General features: G+C 35.2%; 4 protein-coding genes across 6 annotated transcripts; all 4 read left to right on the top strand.

The window, feature by feature from the left end:
- Positions 1 to 301: 301 nt before the first annotated feature.
- Positions 302 to 5,837, top strand: LOC100783052 (AP-3 complex subunit delta). Of its 3 annotated transcripts, none has more exons than XM_006584807.4 (4): positions 302 to 3,216; positions 4,007 to 4,053; positions 5,254 to 5,335; positions 5,437 to 5,837. In XM_006584807.4, the coding sequence occupies exon 1, from the start codon at positions 457 to 459 to the stop codon at positions 3,205 to 3,207; it is 2,751 nt and encodes a 916-aa protein (XP_006584870.1). In that variant the 5' UTR covers positions 302 to 456; the 3' UTR covers positions 3,208 to 3,216; positions 4,007 to 4,053; positions 5,254 to 5,335; positions 5,437 to 5,837. The 3 variants fall into 3 exon arrangements, with proteins under 3 accessions (XP_006584870.1, XP_006584871.1, XP_006584872.1); XM_006584808.4 differs by having other exon boundaries at positions 4,003 to 4,053; XM_006584809.4 differs by lacking the exon at positions 4,007 to 4,053.
- Positions 5,838 to 8,099: 2,262 nt separating this feature from the next.
- LOC100782511 (glycosyltransferase BC10) lies at positions 8,100 to 12,346 on the top strand. The gene is made up of 2 exons (XM_003532467.5): positions 8,100 to 8,647; positions 11,559 to 12,346. Exons 1-2 carry the CDS (start codon positions 8,117 to 8,119, stop codon positions 12,198 to 12,200), a joined length of 1,173 nt encoding a protein of 390 aa, XP_003532515.1. The 5' UTR covers positions 8,100 to 8,116; the 3' UTR covers positions 12,201 to 12,346.
- A 2,064-nt stretch (positions 12,347 to 14,410) lies between these two features.
- LOC100788183 (protein SAR DEFICIENT 1) lies at positions 14,411 to 18,585 on the top strand. Its single transcript, XM_003530758.5, has 7 exons — positions 14,411 to 14,663; positions 14,783 to 14,858; positions 14,935 to 15,517; positions 16,795 to 16,955; positions 17,487 to 17,681; positions 17,768 to 17,849; positions 17,981 to 18,585. Exons 1-7 carry the CDS (start codon positions 14,563 to 14,565, stop codon positions 18,241 to 18,243), a joined length of 1,461 nt encoding a protein of 486 aa, XP_003530806.1. The 5' UTR covers positions 14,411 to 14,562; the 3' UTR covers positions 18,244 to 18,585.
- Positions 18,586 to 19,906: 1,321 nt separating this feature from the next.
- LOC100781977 (LEAF RUST 10 DISEASE-RESISTANCE LOCUS RECEPTOR-LIKE PROTEIN KINASE-like 2.1) lies at positions 19,907 to 22,530 on the top strand. Its single transcript, XM_006584805.4, has 3 exons — positions 19,907 to 20,708; positions 20,788 to 20,829; positions 21,219 to 22,530. Exons 1-3 carry the CDS (start codon positions 19,970 to 19,972, stop codon positions 22,334 to 22,336), a joined length of 1,899 nt encoding a protein of 632 aa, XP_006584868.1. The 5' UTR covers positions 19,907 to 19,969; the 3' UTR covers positions 22,337 to 22,530.
- The last annotated feature ends 140 nt before the right edge of the window (positions 22,531 to 22,670 follow it).

Here is a 22,670-nt window from a genome sequence, read left to right as displayed (position 1 = left end):
TTTATTTAATTTTATCCAACATAATCATAATCTAGAAAACAAAAAATCTAATTGAACATTAATAAATTAAGGGATCAAATTAGGTATTAAGTCTATATTTGTATTTTTTATCATCATGATATTATTGTGAAATATTTATGTGATGAATTCCTGCTGCAAAATATAATTGAACATCTAGAGTGGTATATTGATTGTTAACTTTTTTTTTTTTTTTGAACTATTGAAATTCCTTACCTGAGAAGAGTTGAATCTTATGAAAATAGTTTATAATCAAAATTTCCCAAGAAGCACATTTTGACATGGGCCTCTTTAACTTCTAGCTTAGGCCCAAAACAGAGCCCATTCCAAATCCTCTCCTCCACTTTCTAGTTGTAGCACAGAACAGAACTCCCATGATGCTAATCGTTGAATCGAATTGATTCGCTTCGACGCCGGCAGTTACAGTGGAATTCCCCAATGGCGGGTTCTTCGATCATGGAGAACCTCTTCCAGCGCACGCTCGAGGATCTGATCAAAGGCTTGCGCCTCCAACTCATCGGCGAATCCACCTTCATCTCCAATGCCACGGAGGAGATCCGCCGCGAGGTCAAATCCACCGACCAGCACACCAAATCCATCGCCCTCCAAAAACTCTCCTACCTCTCCGCTGTGCACGCCGTCGACATGTCGTGGGCGTGCTTCCACGTTGTGGAGGTCATGTCCTCCTCCAAGTTCGCGCACAAGAGGATCGGTTACCACGCCGCGTCGCAGTCCTTCAACGACAACACTCCGGTGCTCCTCCTCATCACCAACCAGCTCCGCAAGGACCTCTCCTCCACCAACCACTTCGAGGTAAGCCTCGCCCTCGATTTGCTCTCGCGAATCGCCACTCTCGACCTCGCTCGCGATTTGACCCCCGAGGTCTTCAAATTGCTCTCCACCGCTAGGGTTTTCATTAGGAAGAAGGCTATTGCCGTCGTTCTCAGGGTTTTCGATAAGTACCCCGACGCAGTTAGGGTTTGCTTCAAGCGTTTGGTTGAGAATCTTGAAAGTTCGGATCCTCAGGTTGTGACCGCCGTAATCGGGGTTTTCTGCGAGCTGGCTGCCAAGGATCCTGGGTCATACCTTCCATTGGCGCCCGAGTTTTATAGGATTTTGGTTGATTCGAAGAACAATTGGGTTTTGATTAAGGTGCTGAAGGTGTTTGCTAAGTTGGCTCCCTTGGAACCTAGGTTGGGGAAGAGGATTGTTGAGCCTGTCTGTGACCATATGGGGCGGTCTGGGGCCAAGTCCTTGGTGTTTGAGTGTGTTAGGACTGTGCTCACTAGCTTGAGTGATTATGAGTCTGCTGTTAAGCTCGCCGTTGAGAAGGTTAGGGAATTGTTGGTCGATCAGGATCCCAATCTTAGATATCTTGGCCTGCAGGCGCTTTCGGTTGCCACACCCGAGCACTTGTGGGCGGTGATTGAGAATAAGGAAGCGGTGGTTAAGTCGTTGAGTGATGATGATTCGAATATCAAGATCGAGTCACTGCGATTGTTGATGGCCATGGTGTCTGAGAGCCATGTGGCGGATATCTCCAGGGTGTTGCTCAATTATGCGTTGAAGTCTGACCCGGAATTTTCTAATCAGATTTTGGGTTCCATTTTGACAACGTGTTGTAGAAATGTGTATGAGATTGTTGTTGACTTTGATTGGTACGTGTCTCTTCTTGGAGAAATGGCGATGATTCCTAATTGCCAAAAGGGGGAGGAGATTGAGACTCAGCTTGTTGATATTGGTATGAGAGTTAAGGATGCTAGAATGCAGCTTGTTCGGGTTGGGCGTGATCTGTTGATTGATCCTGCATTACTGGGTAATGTGCACTTGCATAGGATATTGTGTGCTGCTGCTTGGATTGCTGGAGAGTATGTTGAGGTTGCGGCCAACCCCTTTGAACTCATGGATGCACTCCTACAACCTCGTACCAGTCTCTTGCCACCATCAATAAGAGCAGTTTATATTAATTCTGCTTTTAAAATTTTAATTTTCTGCCTGGACTGTTACATTCTGCAAAATGAAGGTTCTGCATCTTGGTATTCTGATAATTTGGCTGGGGGACAGTCAGATTTGTTAAGTGTAAAAAATGACACTGAGGCTGCTGAATTGGCAACGTGTGAAGGATCAAATGATGAACAGCATGAGGATTTTAACCCAAGGAATGCAACTGAATCTTCTGAGGATCTTTCTGTTAAAAATGACATAGATAGAGTTGCCACTCATGGTCAAGCATCTACACCTCCTACTGTCTTGGGGAAGAAGAATTCCATGCATGAATCTATTGTAAGCCTATTGAATCGAATTGAATTAATTTTTGGCCCGCTAATAGCAAACCAGGATGTTGAAGTGCTGGAGAGAGCACAAAACTTACTTTCCCTTGTTCAGTTGATTAAAGAAGAAATAATTGATAATTTAGTCCAGAGTGTGGTGGACATTGCAAACAAGAAAGTTACTCGAGTTACAGCTATTATCAATTTGTTGCGTGATGCTTTTACTACAGAACTTGGTCCGGTCTCAACAAGTGCACAGGGAAGAATTGTTGTGCCGGATGGATTAGTTCTTAAAGAAAATCTTGATGACTTACAAGCGATGTGTGGTGATATTGAACTACCTTCATCAAGTTCATTTGGCACAGGAGTCCCTCACCTTACCACTACTTCGGACACTTCTTCATCTAATCTTCTGAAAAATGAAGAGTCAGGGCCATTGAAGGAATCCACATCCTTGATTGAGCATCGTAAGCGGCATGAATTATATTATCTTCCTTCCGAGAAGAGTGAGATTGTTTCAGATGAGTATCCTCCTGCAAAAAAGGACAAAAAAAGGGCAAACCAAACAAAGCCCAGGCTTGCATTGGTGAGATTGGATGATGGAGATGTGGCACCAATTTCAGTCAAAAGACCAGAGCCAAGGGATGATTCTCTTTCTGGTGCCATAAAAGATGTTCTTCTAAGAAGCGAAACCGGACCATGTATGTCTGGAAGCAGTCGTAGCAAAAATCATGGTCATAGTCATACTAAAGAGAGAAGACACAGAGGAAAAGAAAAGATTGTTGAGGGGGAAGAGCATGATCAGAGGGAAAAGAAAAAGAGTGGCCATTGCCGTGGGAGGCGAAAAACTCATCAAAGAGCAAAGTCACCCGTGAACGTGGTTTCTCACACCCCAGTAATTCCAGATTTTCTTTTGTAGCATTAAAGGGTTGGTTTTGATTTCTCATCACCCCTTGTTATTGACTGAGACTGTTTACATGTTGTGTATGTTTACTGCTGACCCCTTATAAGAAGTAAATTTTCAAGTTGGATGTTGTTTGGCAGCCCTTTTCTAGATACATGAAGGAATTATTATTGAATCTTTTTCCATTAAATTATAGCCTTGTTTCTGGAAATTCTCATGCTAAATGTTTTTAAATTATTGAGGCTAGCATTTTGATTTGTCTGATATCCAACCAACGTATATTGTGGCACTTGGCAAAGTATTTCAAATCCTGTAAAAAATACATTTCCTTCAGAAATTCATTATTCAAACAGTCTAAATATTGTTAGATAGAAGAGGAGACCATTAGAAAGATGTAAGCATGCAAGTTTAACTTTATATGAAAAATATTACAAACATTTATATGCTGTTTGGATAAGGTATTTTAGGGGAGAAATGTAATTTTTAAGAGGATTTAAAATCCTTTCCATTAAAAGCACCATGTTTGGGTATTCTAGCAATACAACAAAAAAAACATGGAATTCTCATTAAACCCTTACTTGCATGTTTCATCTCTCCTAATTGAATTGCTTGCATCTCAATTTCTCCCATGGCTATGGTTTTCATTCTCTTCACAATCTCGTGGTTTCACAAAATTTGAGATACTCATGAAATCTGTTCTAGACTTCTAAGTTTTCAAATTCTATGATTTTGTTGGTTTGTATTATAGGAGCTCATCTTGATATTTTAGATATTTTCTGTTCTACAATTCTTTTTGTTTGATTGTCCTAGATAGAAGCTGGTTAGAGGGAAGCATCGAGTTAAGTTCTCCATTCTTTTTCGGTATGTTAGTTCTTCTGGTATTACGGTCGCCTTTGTGTAATTTTTATTATTTTATGTAGCAGTAGTCCTAAAACAATTAAGCTTGTGATTGTAGTTTGATTGTTTATCCTTCTTTTGGTTATTTATGATCAGCTAGGAACCCTACTTATGTTTTGAGTATAAAACAAGTACATAAATCTTTGGTGGAAAGTAATGTTGAGTTGAAAAGAGACAGACTAGGAGACTTGAGAAAGATAGTTGGTTTAGTTGGAAAAATTATGGATGAAAACTGTATAATGAAAACTATGTAGGAAACTATGTACTAAAAATATGGATGAAGCTATTCTTACCGTGGTTTCCTTTCATATTATGTAGCTTTCATGTAATTCTGTGTATTATACTAAGCTTGAGTTCATCGCCATTTGACAGACATGTCTGATACTCTCTTCTCGAATTGGTATTATCCAGTTTTGCTTTTATAATTTAAAGCACAATAAATGCCTTTTTTCATCTCCTGGTTAAAGACTCCAATGAGGCAATGACCCAACCTAGGAAATGTGGTCTCTTCTGTGTCAATGTTTTGAATAATAAAGCTCTTGGTATTTTGCTGAATTTTTGCAGCTCACTATACCTTCAAGAAGACTTTTGAGGCTTAGAAAACCAACACCCTAATTCTTGAACTGGAAAAATGGTGGATTAAATGACTAGAGATAAGACATTTTTAGGATAGTATTGACAAGCTGTTATGACCAGGATGTAAAATGCATCCGCCACTAACTTGACATCACTACCACAGTACCACTTTCTTCTCTCCTTATAAACAATCACAATAAAATTTTCTTTTAAAAAATTACTTGACCAATTGTTACATTTTTTTACCCAATGTTGAAGGAGTAGAGTCATAAATCATGTCTGCCCAAGATTGAATGACAATTGTGGCTGTTTGAGAGATGTCAGTCTTACCTACCCTATAGTTGCCACATATTATGAAATAGCTAAATTGTTGCTTGCTTGTGAGTTGTGATAGGTACCAGAGAAATAACTAGAAAGGAAATGAAAGTAAACTGTTGTATGTATTGCGCAAGTTTTTCTTCTTTTTCTTACGTACACCTTAGTTATTTTGGGATCCCTATCACTATCAGCTTGCAATGGGGTATTATACATTTTTTTTTAATTCATTTGTTGATTATCTTTATTAATTGAGTTTTTATTCATCATCAGGAAAATCTGAAGTTTTGGCTTTCACTCCCCCCTCGTATGTCGGGTGAATCCATGACTTGCTATTATATTATGTTCAATCCCGGTAATGTTGTATGTCTGTGATATCATTATTGATGCCACCATTGCATTAATATCACTGGCATTAGGTTTTCCCCTCACTTATAATCACTTCTGTGTCTCTAGGGATGGAGATGATTCAGATGGTCGATTGTAGATGCTTCTTTCAGGTGTCTCTCTAAAATTCAAATATTCCGGAGTCCAAAGCTGTGAGATTTGGGAGTTGCTACTGGCCCCACTCCTATTGCTATTGGTCCCTACCAAGGGCCTGACCCCTTCTTTTATTCCCAAAATGTCCTTCCCACGAAATCATGATTCCATTGTAGGTATTGCAAAGCGGAATCATGATTTGTTGTATAACATTATTCCTTCTTCCGTTAACGCAATGGAATCATGCAAAGCGGAACCATGCTTGCAGCTTCATTTTTATTGTTAAATTTGAAGTGAGAGGAATCTTGATAAAAGTTGTCACTCGTGGTCAAACATTTACACCTACTCTTTGAACAAAGAAAGAAGTATTTCATGCATGAATCTATTGTAAGCCTATTGAATCGAATTGCACTAATTTTTCGCCCGCCAATAGCAAACCTTTGATGTTGAATTCCTGGATAGAGCACGTAACATGCTTGCCCTTATTCAGTTTATTAAAGAAGAAATAATTGATAATTCAGTCCAAAATGAACGGCTAATTTTGGCCCGCTAATAGTAATTCTTGGAAGTTTTTATTACTAAATAAATTATCGACACTACGTGTAACTTAATTTATATTTATTAATATGTACTAATAATATGAAATATTAATATATCGGGATAAATAATCATTTTTATTTCTAAAAGTGTGGTGCATACAAACCCTCCCATCATTAACTTTTGTCTGCTAATGTTAGAAAACTTGCTTATGTAACATGTATGAATGAAAATATCTTAAAATTGTTGTTCACATAGATATATGAACTAAAATTATTGACAAATATATTCTTAATTTAATAATTATTGACATTTCTATCCTTTAATTATACAATTGACAAATATATTTATAAAATATATAAATTTAATTAATTGATATTAGTAACAAGATACATATATTAACAACACATTAGACTTACAAGTTTTTTATTTTATTATTGTAAATATTTATTATAATGTATTAGATGCTTTTACCCCTTAATTATAGTCAACTTTGTTCCACCTATGTATTGGTTAAAGGATAAAAAATGTGTAATAAGTTAAAGAGATATAATTTCAATTGTCCACTCTCTTCAAAAATGCTTCATATTTTCTCTTTCCACCTAAAGAAGTAATTGACACACTTTTTAACATAACTACACACTCTCAAAGTTGTGCTTCATTTTCTCCTTCTACTTAGTTTCTCTTATTTATAATATTAACTTATTATAGAGGAATGAGGAGATAAGACATGAATATGTTCTCAAATAAAAAAATTAATTTATCAAATCTTAAATGGACCATCTATAAATAGAAGAAAACAAACATGAGATGTTTATTAACCGGAACTATGATGCTTTATAGTTTTCTTGCTTAGTTAGTAACCACTTATATAATTATAATACACGTTAAAGGAAAAAAATGACACATTATACTTTTAGGTTATGCAATAACAAAATAAAAAACTTTTAACTCTAATGTGTTGTTCGTGCATGCATATTGTTACTGATGTCAAATAATTAGGTTTATATATTTTATGGATATACGTGTAAATAGGTTGTATAATTGAAGGACAAAAATATCAATAAGTTGTTAAATTTAAGGATGTATTTGTTAGTAACTTTAATACATATGTTCGTGTGAACAACAATTCTGTGACATTTTCGTCCCTACGTGTCAAGTAGGCGAGTTTTCTAATGTTAACAAATAAAAGTTAACAGTGAAATAAATTTGTCTCACTTTTTACATTTCTCGAAACTAAATTTTATTTTTTCTATCTTTCAGGCACAAATTGATCAAACACTACACACTTTCAGGGACCAAAACAATTATTTATCCTAAATAAAATTTTAAATACTAATAAATTAGGAATTCATATTTTTTAGTTAAGAAATGCAAATTTATTGAAAACTAATAAATTAATAAATATATAATGATAATTTTTAACATTAATGCATATGAATTAATAAATATAATATTTAAATTAACATTAGTTATTTAATATTAATAAATGTAGATTAATAATCAAAAGTTAATCTATATTGATACTTTAATAACTTAAACGGTTAACATTTATTGATACGTTAATTGCTTATACTTTTATTCATTTATATTTATTATTTAATATTTTAAATATTAAATTATTAGTATTATTAATATATAATTATTAATATTTAATATTTTGTTGTAGCTTAAATATACTTTCAGTCAATTAAATGTATGAGTTAAAAATAGAAGTAGTGTTTCAGTGTTTCTCTTATTTTCTGTACTTGGAAATTGCTTATAAATTTATTTGACATTTAATTTTTTCATATACAAATTAAGAAATACAGTTAATATTTTAGAATTGATGAAAATTATTACAAATTGATCCGATTCTCTCATTTATATTTCTTCTTTTTATCTGCATTTCACAATAAATGGTTAAGAATATAACAGGAAAAAAAATATTGAATGCTTAATTAGTTCATGTACTGTAAAATAAATGGAAAAACATAAAAAGTTGCGTCAAACAAAATGGGCGAGAGAGTACTGTATACGAATAGATGAATTTTGAGATCAATTTAAGTACTACAACACCACCTATTTAATTTCTGGTTGGTCATCATCCATGATCGATCCAATAGCATAGCATAGCACCATGAAGAATAATAACCACCAGCAGCAAGAACGGTCCCTCGCTGCTCAATCACAGATGTTCAGTTTCTTCTTCTCTCATGTTCTTGTATTTGCCTCAGGGTTGCTCATTGGAATCACCCTCATCACTTTCTCTTTCAAAAACTTGTCCCTCAACTTTCAATTCCACCAACTCTTCCTTCCATCACTGTCTCCTCATTCTGATCCCATTCTCATCTCTGCGTTAAATAATCAAACAAAAGTCACCATCCATTCCATCTTGAGGCCAACCAAAGCGGCTATGCATGACATGACAGAGGAAGAGTTGCTGTGGAGAGCTTCTATGGTTCCTATGATTAAGGAACTTCCTTACAATCACACCCCAAAGGTTGCATTCATGTTTTTGACAAAAGGGTCTGTCCTTTTGGCTCCACTGTGGGAGAGATTCTTCAAAGGAAATGAAGCCTTCTATTCCATCTATGTCCATTCACTTCCTTCTTTCAATGACACTGTGCCTCAAACTTCTGTGTTTCATGGCCGCAGAATACCAAGCAAGGTCAGTGTGTCTTTTTACTTCCAAATTAATCAACCATTTTGTATTTGGCTATGTTGCATTTCCTGTCTTTTTATTTCATCAAGAGAACCCAAATTCTAATTTTCCATGTGGTAATCAGCAAATCTGTACAAGTTTTTTTTTTTTTTTTTTAACAAAAAAATATACTTGACTTTTGTTTTCTGCTAACGTACTCAAAGTGCAAGAATTATAATTGACCTTGCCTCAAAACTAACAGATTTCCCCCCCTATATTTTTGGATTTAGTGCAATATTTTCCAATTACATTAACCTTCGGGGGTTTCATGGGCTTGAATGAGACAGCACAAAGAAACCAGTTTTGATTGTGATGTCAAACACGAGGAACGCCTTAATAAACGCCTTATGAAATGGTTTCCTCACCGTATTGTTTTTTACAACGGCCATTTAAGTCTTCAAGAGAAAAAAGAGAGTACAAATACTATTTGCTTTGATATTTACTGGGTTACATACTATAAGATATTTTTAACAAATTCATGATGAGGAGTTAATAAAACGTTTGTGTAGTAACTGGAATCTGTCCTACATTGAATGATCAAACGCTTATTATCTTCGCTGAACTGAAGTTCTCTTAGGAATCTAATTAGACCTATTATGAGTGTTATGTAACGTATTATACCTTATTTTAAAAGTCATTCACGGTCAACACTAGAGGAGTTCTTGCAAAAGGAGGCTTTGATGAAAGATCAACCAGCTAAGACTACAAAGGAGCATTGCCTATAATTATAAATAATGGCTTTTCAAATAATCTATTCAAGAATGTGAAAATTTATGATATTTCCAGTGCAGCAGTTATTGGTCAACTGGTCATCCATATGTTCTTAAAGTGAGATTTTCCATTTTTTATGACTATAATTTACTGCAAAATGAGGTAAAAGAAACCTGAACAACTATCTCCCCTGAATCATTGGAATGTCAAGTTTTTTCCTTGTTCTTGTTGGTTGCTTCCGAAGTTGAAATGTTAAAGTAAACCGTCAATACTTTTCTTTGATTCCACTCCTTTTGCACCTCATGGAAATTTGGGCCTCAAACTAAGCACATTATTATTAGTCTGTTGTTGGACATGACCTCACTCTCTATCCAAAGCCCAAGAAAATCACTTTCCCATTGACCCATTTACACATTTAAATCAGATGTGTTTGGATGATTATTTGTAAAATTGATTTTCAAACAAATTAATTTTGAAAGTTAGCAATAAACCTCAAATATACTTTTTTTTATCCAATGCCCAAAATCAATTTTAGTCCCACAATTAGCATAGAACTAAATATGTGAACACTAACTTAAATTACATTAATGTGATTTTGTAAAATCCAAGTTGAATCCAAACATGAGCTTAGACTTTTTTTTTTACCCAAAGTGACTTATATTTTTCATGAGGAAAAATCCACTTGGAGTAAGTCGTTAAAGTTACTCTTAATCCTCACATTCCAACTTATTTTCATCTAACGGTTCATAATAATTTACTAAACCAGGTCACGTGAGAGAGTAGGCCAAGTCTCACGTGCGTCCTCTCAAAGAGAGAGACACTGTGCGAGATGAGTATTTTGGGAGGGATTGCACGGTATGTACGTAATTAGGACCGTTAGATTTTTCAAAATTTTAATCAAAGACTGATTTTTATTTTTTTAAACTTTTCTTTCTTTCCCTCCTAATTTATCCTTCTTCCTTTGGTACTTTATCATTTTCCCTTTCTCTTTCTACGACACTAGCATCCCCGCGTGGAGGAACCACCGCACCGGCGCAACACTGTGACGACGACCCACCGCACGACATCAATGAGCCACCACATTGTGATGACAACCAGCGCACCAACGCCAAATGAGCTAACAACAGTGACACCAATGCAACCACTAATGACATTGAATGAAGACAACGACGGTCGACGAGAACATCAAAGTGCAATGATTCTACCCTTGCAGACTCAGCATACCATACTTGAATTTCTCATCTTCTTCCACAGGCACTCCTCCTTTTCACCTTTCACACATTTGAAACACGTTCATAGACAATAGTGGCAGCAAGGAATTTTTGAAACACGCTCGTTTCTCCCATGCTCCCCCTACTCCCAATAATAAGTACCCTAATTTTGTTCCTCTTTCCCTGCTGGCACACCTTTCGAGCACCCTTCTATTCCTCTATAATCACCATTGAAGGAACCAAAAACCATAGTAAAAATCCTTTTGTAAGATAATTGTTTTTATAAAAGACAAACCCTTAATTTAACTGATAAAAATCCTTTTGTAAGAGGATATTTTTTTGCTTTATGTTTGTGGAAGTTGCACTATTTTGATTCATATTTATTTTTTATCTTTATTTGTGGATTGCAGGAATATAAGTCTGCTTGATTTCATTTGTAACTGGGTGTTTGTTCCCCATTAAAAATTGAACTTTGGCCTTAGGCTTGTGCTAAATTTGGGACTTATGACGTGATTATTGAAATGAATTTCAGAGTGGTTATTGACTTCTTGTGCTGGTTGTAACCATCGGTGTTGGGTTGTTGTTAGGGACATTGAAGCTGTGTGCACATGACATAGGAACGATAAAAAAAAAAAAGTAAACGGGTGAGAGAAGATGAGGAAAGAGAAGCAGAATCATCTCACATGATAAGTTTTAGTAAATCTTTATGAACGGGTAGATGAAAATAATTTGAACGGGGTCAAGATCAAGAGTAAGTTTAAAGACTTACTCGGATCCTTCCCCATTTTCCATTCATTATAATAGAAGAAATACAAATAGGAATGAAATCAAATACAATTTAGATGTCCTAGCTAAAGAGTGAGTGACCTGATTTACTTGTCTATGAACGAAATTCACACGCGAGTTTGGATTTGAGAATTCTCTATTTGATTTCTTCTTGTAACGTGATGATGCAGGAGGTAAGATGGGGTGACTTCAACATTGTAGGGGCAGAGAGACGTCTACTAGCCAATGCACTGCTTGATTTCTCTAATCAACATTTTGTTCTTCTCTCAGAATCATGCATTCCTTTGTTCAATTTCTCAACCATCTATAACTATCTTATGAACTCAACCAAGACCTTTGTGGAAGCCTATGACATGCCAGGTGCAGTGGGGCGAGGCAGGTACAGCCCCAGAATGAGGCCACTAGTTAACCTTTCTCAATGGAAAAAGGGGTCACAATGGTTTCAAATAGACCGTGCCCTTGCCATTGACATAGTTTCTGACCAACAATACTTCCCCTTGTTCAACAAGTATTGCAAGAATAGATGTTATGGTGATGAGCACTACTTGCCAACGTTTGTTAGTATCAGGTTTTGGAAGAGGAACTCTAACAGAACATTGACATTTGTAGATTGGTCAAGGGGTGGAGCCCATCCTGCAAGGTTTATGAGACAACATGTAACTGTTGATTTTTTGAAGAGGCTAAGGCATGGCAGAACATGTCTCTACAATGGGAAGACCACCAATATTTGCCACCTGTTTGCAAGAAAATTCATGCCGCAGGCTTTAGATAGATTGCTGAGGTTTGCTCCACGAATAATGCAATTTAATTGATTTGTACGTGTTTGTTCATGTTTTTTTTTTTTTTTTTTTAAATTTAATCATTTTATACAGATCAGAGTTTAAATAGAGTACTACTAGTGAAGTATTTAATCATAAATTCATTTGTATACTATAAATTAACGGTACATTTTATAACAAGTTTTTCTTATGAAAATATTATATAGATATAATTATATAGCAAGGTTCTTATAAAAAAAATATTTAAACAGTAAAACAGATAGTGCAATTCAATTGATTTGTGTTTCTTCAATCATTTCTCCCTCATTTATACATATCAAAGTTTAAATAGAGTGATCTAGTGAAGTATTTAAGCAAAATTACCGTAAATATCTCTTATGCTCTACACAACCTTTGGCATAATCAGGTACTTGGCCTGAATACCTCTTATGTCCTATATGACCCTAGGTAGAATCAAATTAGGTACTCAGTCAGGGGAACTTGAATATCTCAAAAGTCATAAACTCGTAATTAAGGCAATAAAATGTAATTATCTTATGTAAAGTCGGTTAAAGCTATCAAGAGTATCCTTAATAGTAATTATAAGGTATTACCTAATATGATAATGATGTACAAGGGCTCATAGATCCAAAAGCCCTTTAATGTATATATAAATATAGAAATATGGAGATAAAACATTATTCATTACATTAAAATACTTATTTGTTATTCTCGGTTAGAATCTGACTTGAGTGTTGAAATACTTTTGACAAGTATTTCAAGTATATCATCCTTTCGATTGACGAACTAATAATTAGTGTTAAAATCTAATCTTAAATGTGAAAATCGGATTTGAAATTTGTTTGATAAGACTATTATTACACATATTAATCTCTCTAGGAATTGTCAAAACTAAAAAAATTAATCTCTTTAGGAACACTTTTGGCCAAACTTTGATGGATTGATATGAAGCTCAAGAAAAGTGAATACGACGTTGCCCCAGGCTGCCATGGAAATAGGAAGGAGCGGCCAAACTTCGTGTGTGCAAGTGCAACATCAAAATAAAATAATTGGACTAACGACAATGCCACTCACTTTTCGTTCTCACCTCATTTGCCGCGACACTGGCCAATTAGTAATATAATTGAATCAACTTAGGGCCTACTTCTTAACCCAGTAGGTAGATAGAAAGCATATATGATACATCACTTCTGTTGGGGTCTACTTCAACAACCGAGTAGAGTATAGACTTGTGTTGATTTTGATTATCTTATAACAAACTTTTATTATTCATTTTAAAATTATTACGAACGAATTCCATTAAATATAAGAGTAATTTTGAATGAATGGTATCTTTTACTACTCGTTCATAAATAATTTTGAGTCTAATAATTTTTTATTCCACAAACTATAGTTTCAACTCTTGATATAGTATATATAAAAACATATATTGGGAAAGATGCGAATGGCTGACAAATAAGCTAATAAAGTGTCACCTTGAATTAATAGTTCAAAGTTCAAACAATTATTCATTTGCTGCTACAAGTTATTACAAGTCAGCTTGGCCGCTATGACGAGGGCCCTCAGGACCATTTCGATCCTTCCTAGAAGCGCGTAGTTTGAGCAAACTGTTAGATGACAAAATCTAATTAACAAGAAAGCAGTATTTTACAGTAATTTTACTAGATTACAAAATGGAATAAACAATCATATAACAAATCTTTAACTTTCAAGTTTAACTCAAGTTGTTTTTCTTCCGAACTCGACGGCGCTTTGGCTCGTTAAGCTTACCACTAGTTAGTGTTGCGTTGGCGCTCATATGGGTCTTGTACTTTTGTCTTTAAATGATGTCATACGTACGTAGTTTGAGAATTTTTTTTTTTATAACTAGAAGAAAGCAAGAAAAAAAGAGAGTTTCGAATAAGATGAGAGACGTTGAGGGAATAAATAAAGAAAAAGTAAATTATAAAACTGAATAATAGAAAATGTTTATAAGAATGAGGTGTGTTTTTTTTTTTTCTTGAAGTAAAATGTTCCAAATAGTGAAAATGTTGGATATTACGAATATACGAAAAGCTTTTTTAATCATAATCCGTACAGTACTAGATGTAATTTTTTGTTGGCTTGATTTAATTGTGGGTCCAACATAGCTTTTATCACCGCGGAGTGAACGATAAAGATTTGGCGGGTTGACTTTGGATGGGTGTTGACGTCTAAGTCTTTTACATCATATATAGGATACGGCTTCTTGGTTATAACATCCTAGTTGCTTGGATATTTCCTCCGAAATTCCAAGAACCTTCTTTCATTTCTGGTATAAAATGCAAAATCACCTTCTCCTACTGATCCTCATTAAGATATCGATCGATCACCCTCTTTCATAATATTCCCAGCTGGTCCCCCAAAAATCAATCAAATGGCGGCGAAACGATTTTTTGATGATTCTGATCAAGACAACAATAATAAGCCACCAGGCGATAAACGGATGAGAACTACACCAAGACCTTCTTTTGCTTCGTATGTTCTGTTTAACCATTTCACTCAATTGCTAGCTTCATCAATTAAGTTATATATTTTCATTTCATCGTATCCTGTTATAAATTAATTAAACCAATGTTTCAATCTTCTTGACACAGGGTAATAGGAGAAGTGGTGATGGTGAAAAACTTGCAGAACCTTTTCTCAGGCTTGGAGCCCTTGCTTAGAAGAGTGGTAAGTGATGATCAAAAGTAGTAAACTTAATTAACCAAATAAACATTATTATTGATTTTTTGTGATCGATGATCAGGTGAATGAAGAGATGGAGAGAGTGATGAGGCATTTTAGTGTGCCACGTTCAATATTAAGTAGGTCCCCTTCGTTGAGGATAGAAGCAGCATCAATGGAGCAAGAATCAAAGTATGAACTGGTGTTCAGCAAGAAGCTATCGGTCCCTATATTCACGGGAAGCAGAATAGTGGACATAGATGGGAATTCCATCCACGTGATTCTGGTTGACAAAAGTGGCGGTGAAGTAGTAGCGGTTCCCACTAGTCTGGGCCACCCGATAAAGCTAGAGATAGTGGTGCTTGATGGGGATTTTCCAGCTCCCAACAACAACAAGGAAGAATATTCATGGACGAGTGAGGAGTTCAACAACCACATAGTGAAGGAGAGAACTGGGAAGAGGCCATTGCTCACTGGAGAATTGAATCTCACCATGAGAGATGGGATTGCACTAATTGAAGAGATTGAGTTCACTGATAACTCTAGTTGGATACGAAGCAGGAAGTTCAGAGTTGCAGTTAGGGTGGCTCCTGGGAGTAATCAAACTGTTCGAATTCGTGAAGGAATCACTGAGCCATTTGTTGTTAAGGATCACCGTGGTGAATGTAAGTGTTTCATTTCCTTTTATATCAATCTTCTCTTTTCATCTCTCATATATATGTTAAAAAACTTATATTACTGTCAAAATAATGATTTGAAGAAGGCTTCTCTCTTCTCTAGAAAGAAAAGTAGGTCCAGTCAACCTATTTAGTCTAATATTGTTGCGTCAGTGAATCACTGCAGAATATACACCTAACGCCTATACAATATTATCAGTTAGTGCCAATTAATGCTATTTCAATTTAATCCAAGTTGCATGCGCGCCATGTGAATCCGGGAAGAAAAAGGAGAAAATAAAATGGTTGGTGGGGGATAAATTAATATGTCCAAGTGATGAGTTACTGATTTATAAAGAGAAAATTTGAAAGAGTAATGACCAACATATTTTCACCTTAATAAAATTTTAACGCCTTTGTTTCTGGAATAATTTACTACGTAGAAATTGATTTTTATGTCTAGAAAATTTAAAGTGAAAATATACCGTGGTAAAAAAAATTTCTCGCATGTTTAAGCATCATCTTTTGGAATTTTTTTCTATAAATCGTTTATAATCTGTTTAAGATTGGAACAGTCCAAAAAAATTACATTAAAGCCTTGTTGTAAAATTAGTTACCATTTTATATTAAATTTCTTAGGAGATTGTGACTTCAAATTTATTAAGATCAATGTCTCGTACTTTACAGTAGTGGAAAAGTACATTGGCCACAACTTCTACAAGATAGGGGCATTTCATTTTCACCCTTTCCCGCAAGCAATATTGATCCCTTTTAATTAATTTGTTTGTTTTCTTTTGTTTTAGTCATTTTTTTTTATGATGTCTGGAAAGTGATTGGTGGTCAAACATACAGGTAATTGAGAGCTTTGCTTAGCACCGATAGAGGCTTAACCATGAACCGTGGTCCTTCCACCAAAGTAATATTATAATACATAGTGTGAATTTAAGAAAACCCTCATAATAAAACTTTCACCTATTGACAAAATGACGCGTACAAGGTCTTACATTTTCTTTTTCATTGCAATTTATACCAACTTCTACTCCGGTTTTGGCAATCTGCTGGTTTGGGGAGGGTCCTGGGTCAATGGTTTCAAAGACAGGGTCAAGCACGTACCTAGTGGTCCTTCATTCAAATAAAAAACAAAATATTGATGAATTTTTTAGTTTTTTTTTTTTTAATTCATGACATCTAAAATTTGGTGGATATGAAAGTTTACTATTAATGTTGTAATTTTTGTTGTTGTCCTAAATAGAATATTTATATATTTTTTGTTCATGCATTTGAAGTGTACAAGAAACATCACCCACCTATGCTCAACGACGAAGTGTGGCGCCTAGAGAAGATTGGTAAAGACGGAGCTTTCCACAAAAAATTGTCCAAAGAGGGGATAAACAGCGTTCAAGACTTCCTCAAGTTATACTTTGTTGATTTCCATAGGCTCAAAAAGGTATATATCTTTATATTTTTATTACTCAATTCTTTGTATTAAGTCACGAAAAAACAGGAAAGGTGATAGAGGACAGAAACTATATATGTTACTATACTCCTAAGAAAACACCATTAAAGATTATAAAGAAAACAATAAACAAGATAAAAGGAGAATAATATAAAATTTCATTCATTTCTCATTCACTGATTTCCTAAAAGAGGAATATATTTATATAAATTTAATTGATGTTAATCAATGGATATTATCTATTCATGTGTCCATATGTAATTATCTATGATGCAAATATCAATTCTAATCTATATAATCTTTTGGCCACTTTAATTTTAGGATATATTTCGGTATTTTAAAGCCCATTCTAACATAAGGAAAATAAAAGGATGAACTATTAAAAAAGATTCACGCCAAGTGTATACACATAATGATTATTATAAAGGAAATAAATAGGGAGAGATATAAAATAAACTTAAGATTGGTAATTATCATATGGATAAATAAGGTCTTTATTAATTTGTATGGTTTTGCAATCAGATTTTGGGCGTTGGGATGTCAGATAAAATGTGGGATGTGACAATCAAGCATGCAAAGACTTGCGAGAAGGGCAACAAATACTACGCGTACCGTGGGCATAATTTTACCGTCTTTCTGAATTCCATATGCCAGTTGGTTAGAGCTGATATCAACGGCCAAACTTTTCCTGGCAGAGAGCTAAGCAACATGACTAGGGTAACTTTATACTCAAAATTTCCTCACATTAGATTTAACTTTACTATATATGTGTAGATTTTGATCCAATAATTCATTATATGCAGAGCTATATGGAAAAATTGGTGAGAGAAGCATATGCTAGATGGAATGACTTGGAAGAAATTGATGCGGCTCTGTTAACCCAAGGTATGTTCTAGTTAATCAATGTGTAGCAAAATTATTTTACAATCACAAATCCTTTCACTTTAAAATTCACCGTGACATTAACATATTTCATTCAGTGGCAGTAATTAATTTATATGAATCAAACTCTATAGGTGAAACCTTGGAGGAATTTCCAAACAATCATCAGGCATCACTAATAGCATATGATCAGAATGACTACTTTGGTGATAAATCTGCCGAAGTTGGTAACTATGTACCAACCCATAATGCACAAATGGGATGCAGCGACTGGCAAGTGAATGGAACATTTGGCACAACATCATTCGTGAATGGCGGCATACCTTACAGCTTCTCAGATTCACAATCGGACAGTGACATAACCCCCTCAGTTGATGCTGCCGCAAGGTGGCATTAGGAAAATTATTTAGTACTTTGACTTTCAGCTGTAAATACGAATTAACAGTTGAAGAATCAAATTAGGTTCAGTGACTTAGTGTGTGAAGTCTTGTTGGCCCATTACATAAACTGTGTCCAGCCTGCCTTGGCTTATATTGGGCTTTCTTTTCTTTCTGGTTAGGCGTAGTTTATTATGAGGCCCATTTCAAGGATATGTGCAAAGATGAGGCCTGGCTCTTCTGCAAAATATGCAACCTGCCTTTGCTGGGCTAATGTTGCTATGTTTTATAATTTCAGCTATCACGAAACAGAATGATGCTTTATAAATAGTGATAAGATAAATGATGCAATCCTTTGATTATACTGTATGCATTTTTTGTTTATGATTTGATTTAAGAGTCTCATTCTGCTTTTAGCTTGCAAATGTTCATGTTCTGGGACTATCTATTCACACATCACAACAAATGAAATTGATCCAATTCCAAAGAAGTCTTTTTAAAAGTTACATTTGGTAGCTAATACTAATAGTCTCCCGCTTGAAATATTGTTACCACTCTTATTATTAGTTACACTAACTAGTTTTTGTCAAAAGAGTTAAATCAATTGGTTAAAAAATTTATTAAATAATATGTATGAATTATTGTAAACTCATGTAAGAATAAATAAATTGTCAGATTGAGACAATATTAGGTTTTTCTTTCTCTCTTTCTAGTTAGGCGTAACGAATTATGAGGCACATTTCAAGGATCTGTGCAAAGATGAGGGATGGCTCTTTATGCAAAAAACGCAACCTGCCTTTACTGTGCCAATGTTGCTACCATAATTTCAGCAATCATGAAACATTAATGATGAATGGTCCAATCCTTTGATTATACTTTTATGCATTTTTGGGTTTTGATTTGCGTCTTGTCCCTTTCTACTTTTAGCTTGCAAATGTTGTGGGAGGATTTTATTCACACATAACAACAAATGGAAATTGTCAAAGGATCATACTCATATCTCATAAGGATATTCAAATCCCACCAATGTGAAAATCTTATGGGTGAATGATCTATAAGTATGTCGAACCTTAAAACATGTTTTGATCTTCATGAGTCATTCGAATCAAACTCACCTAAACTTTTGTAAAAAAAAGTAACAAATGAAAATTGATCCAAAGAAAATTGTGGTTAATGAAAATTTTTCTCAGTGATTTTGAAGGAAAGGCAGTTGCAGAACATAAAGAAGAAATTGTTAATACAGTAACTTACAAGTGAATACGCGACATCAGCAACACATGATAACAACTTAATGTGGAAATTTGAGCAAAACTTTTACTTTTAGAAGGATACGTAGAAATGGAATGCACAAAACTAAAGTCATTGTTTGATAATTTATACGTCATTAAAGTCAGCCATATATAATTCTGTAGCAAACCATATGTAGAACAGCTGTATATACTATATCTTTAGTCAATATGAAGACATGCCATTGAATGTGAATGCGAACATTAGAACTGGAGAAATACGAAACATGACAAGGATTTCTCCTCCTTCTCCTTTACGAACATTAAAGTCATGGACCAATCTCTGCCCTGTATCGTGTCTTTCACGTAACGTGTTTAATTTCCCCTTTGGTGGCTGCGAGAAATTTCCTTCCTACCCAAAAGGTTGGAAATTCTCATAATCGTCACATATAAATTGAAACTCGCCCTTTTCTTCTTCAAAACACAGAATTGATTATATCTCCAAACTTGTTCCTGATCAATGTTCAAATTTGCATTTTTTTTTGCCTTTTTTCTTTTTTTCACTACTAATACTACCTCCGGAAGCCACAACAACACATCATCCTGTCCTACTAACAGCTGCAAAAATGGACCTAAGATCAGTTACCCATTTTGGTTTTCCCAAGGTTCCCTTCCTGATCAATATTGCGGTTACCAAGAACTTGGGCTTTTTTGTGATGACAATGGCAACGCTATTTTTTCTCCACCCCCAGGTAAATACTATTACGTAAAAGACATAGACTATGCAAACCATATACTTAAGCTCGTTGATTTTGACACTGCAAACATAACTTGTCCAAGGGCACTTCACAGCTTTCCCTTGGGCAACCTACCACTCTCTCACTCCCCTTTGAACTCAAACCTCAACTTTTACTACAACTGCACTCACTACCCTTCTTCTGGTGTGCCTCCTATCGAGTGTCTAAGTTCTGGGGCAAACCGGTCTTTTGTGTTTCTGATGGGGAACGAGACCGAAGGTTTCGACTGTCAGGAAAAAGTTGTGGTGGCAGTGTTGAAGGATCAGATCACAAGTCATGATGATGGCGGCTTGATCAACGAGTTTGCTGGGGCCATGAATGAAGGCTTCTTGCTTGATTGGCAAACAACTACGAATTGCGCCGAGTGCGAGGCTAGTAATGGAACTTGTGGTTACAGTAACACCAGGAAGGAGACGCTGTGCTTTTGCAAGGATGGCACCACAAAAAGCAATACATGTCAAGGTATATATGTTTGACAAATTACTACAAGACTATCACTGTGTTTTATTATTTGACTGATTATGTTCTGTTTTAATAACAGGGGGAGGGGGAAGCAGAACCGGTTTGTCAAGGTTAATTATAGGTATAATTTATGTCTTGAATTATATTTCTTGGTTAACGTGATTGTTAGTAGAGTTTAACGTCTATGTATGTCCATGCATGTGTAGCTTTTTCTATGCCTGGTTTTGTGCATTTGCAATATTCTAAGTTGTACTCAAAATGGAACTTGTGGTTGCAATAAAACAAAATAAAGTACCAAGACAACCTACGTTTTAAATTACTGATAAGATGACTCATCTGTAGTTACTAGTTCTGGTTTATATTGAAGAGCGAATTATTTATGTGGTTTGTTATCATTTATCTCAAGGAATCTATAAGTTAAAATAAATCATAGCATATAAACATCATCAATTTCAGAACCTTCATGTCAAGGATTACAATAGCTGAATTACCTTCTATTTTTGCTTACAGGTTTAATAATAGGTGGAGGAATTGGTGCACTGCTGATATGCATCCTAGTTTACAGTTTTAGACGAAAATTATCACCAATTGTGTCAGAAATCCGGAAGGTCAAAAAGATTCATCAAGACATTGAGGCCCTCATAAGAAGTAATGGACCTCTTCCCATAAAAAGATATTCATATTCAGAGATAAAGAAAATGACCAATTCTTTTCAATCCAAACTGGGACAAGGTGGCTATGGTCAAGTATATAAAGGAAATCTAAGCAACAACTCTCCTGTGGCAGTGAAGGTACTGAATGCTTCCAAAGGGAACGGGGAAGAATTTATGAACGAAGTTATAAGCATCAGTAGAACGTCCCATGTAAATATTGTTAATCTCCTTGGTTTTTGTCTTGAAGGCCAGAAGAAAGCACTTGTCTACGATTACATGCCCAATGGATCCCTTGAAAAGTTTATACACAACAAGAATTTGGAAACCAATCCACCTTTGAGTTGGGAAAGATTACACCACATTGCTGAAGGGATAGCTAAAGGACTGGAGTACTTGCATAGAGGGTGCAACACTCGGATATTACATTTTGACATAAAACCAAGCAACATCCTTTTGGACAAAAAGTTCTGTCCCAAAATCTCTGATTTTGGGATGGCTAAGCTCTGCTCAAATACACAAAGTATCATATCTATGTATGGTGCTAGAGGGACAGTTGGGTATATAGCTCCAGAAGTGTGGAACAGAAACTTTGGAGGGGTGTCATATAAGTCTGATGTCTATAGTTATGGAATGATGATTTTGGAAATGGTCGGAGGAAGGCAAAGTATCAGTATTGAAGCAAGTCATTCAAGTGAGACATATTTTCCTGATTGGATATACAAGCATGTTGAGTTGGGAAGCAATTTAGCATGGGATGAAGGTATGACCACAGATGAAAATGAAATTTGTAAGAAAATGATTATTGTGGGATTGTGGTGCATACAAACAATCCCATCTGACAGGCCTGCTATGAGTAAGGTGGTTGAAATGTTAGAAGGAAGCATAGATCAGTTGCAAATTCCACCAAAGCCATTCATATTTAGTCCTACCAAAACCCAAGTGGATATTTGCACCACTACTAGTAGCTCTGATTGATTCTTAATTTCTGATTACTAGAACTCCGGAGAATTTTTATATAACAATTTTCCCTTTTGAAAGGTAATTCACCAATGCCTTTTAATCATTTCAGTACATAACACGAACAGCGTAGGGAAGGGAGTATTTGGGACTTGGATTGATAATACCTATTCTTTTAGCCATACATAAAAATCTTAGTTTTTGTTAGTTCATTTAGAGGTTTAAATTTACAATTTCCTCTGCAGCTTTTTAACCAATTTTTGAGAGACCAATTTAATGACAAATTAAATCTTCGAGAGATTAAATTGGTGACAAAATCTTTTGATGACTACGAACAAAAAATCTTTGAAGA

Source organism: Glycine max, chromosome 8 (assembly GCF_000004515.6).
Source record: "Glycine max cultivar Williams 82 chromosome 8, Glycine_max_v4.0, whole genome shotgun sequence".
Classification (NCBI taxonomy): domain Eukaryota; kingdom Viridiplantae; phylum Streptophyta; class Magnoliopsida; order Fabales; family Fabaceae; genus Glycine; species Glycine max.
This window is presented reverse-complemented; position numbering and strand designations above follow the sequence as displayed.

Bases quoted from the DNA above. Each gene is read 5' to 3' on its own strand.
- LOC100783052 (XM_006584809.4), top strand. From the start codon at position 457: ATGGCGGGTTCTTCGATCATGGAGAACCTCTTCCAGCGCACGCTCGAG.
- LOC100782511 (XM_003532467.5), top strand. From the start codon at position 8,117: ATGAAGAATAATAACCACCAGCAGCAAGAACGGTCCCTCGCTGCTCAA. The intron at 8,648-11,558 runs GTCAGTGTGTCT...GTGATGATGCAG, and splicing joins GCCGCAGAATACCAAGCAAG to GAGGTAAGATGGGGTGACTT.
- LOC100788183 (XM_003530758.5), top strand. From the start codon at position 14,563: ATGGCGGCGAAACGATTTTTTGATGATTCTGATCAAGACAACAATAAT. The intron at 14,664-14,782 runs GTATGTTCTGTT...TTCTTGACACAG, and splicing joins CCAAGACCTTCTTTTGCTTC to GGTAATAGGAGAAGTGGTGA. The intron at 14,859-14,934 runs GTAAGTGATGAT...ATCGATGATCAG, and splicing joins AGCCCTTGCTTAGAAGAGTG to GTGAATGAAGAGATGGAGAG.
- LOC100781977 (XM_006584805.4), top strand. From the start codon at position 19,970: ATGTTCAAATTTGCATTTTTTTTTGCCTTTTTTCTTTTTTTCACTACT. The intron at 20,709-20,787 runs GTATATATGTTT...TTTTAATAACAG, and splicing joins AAAAAGCAATACATGTCAAG to GGGGAGGGGGAAGCAGAACC. The intron at 20,830-21,218 runs GTATAATTTATG...TTTTGCTTACAG, and splicing joins TTTGTCAAGGTTAATTATAG to GTTTAATAATAGGTGGAGGA.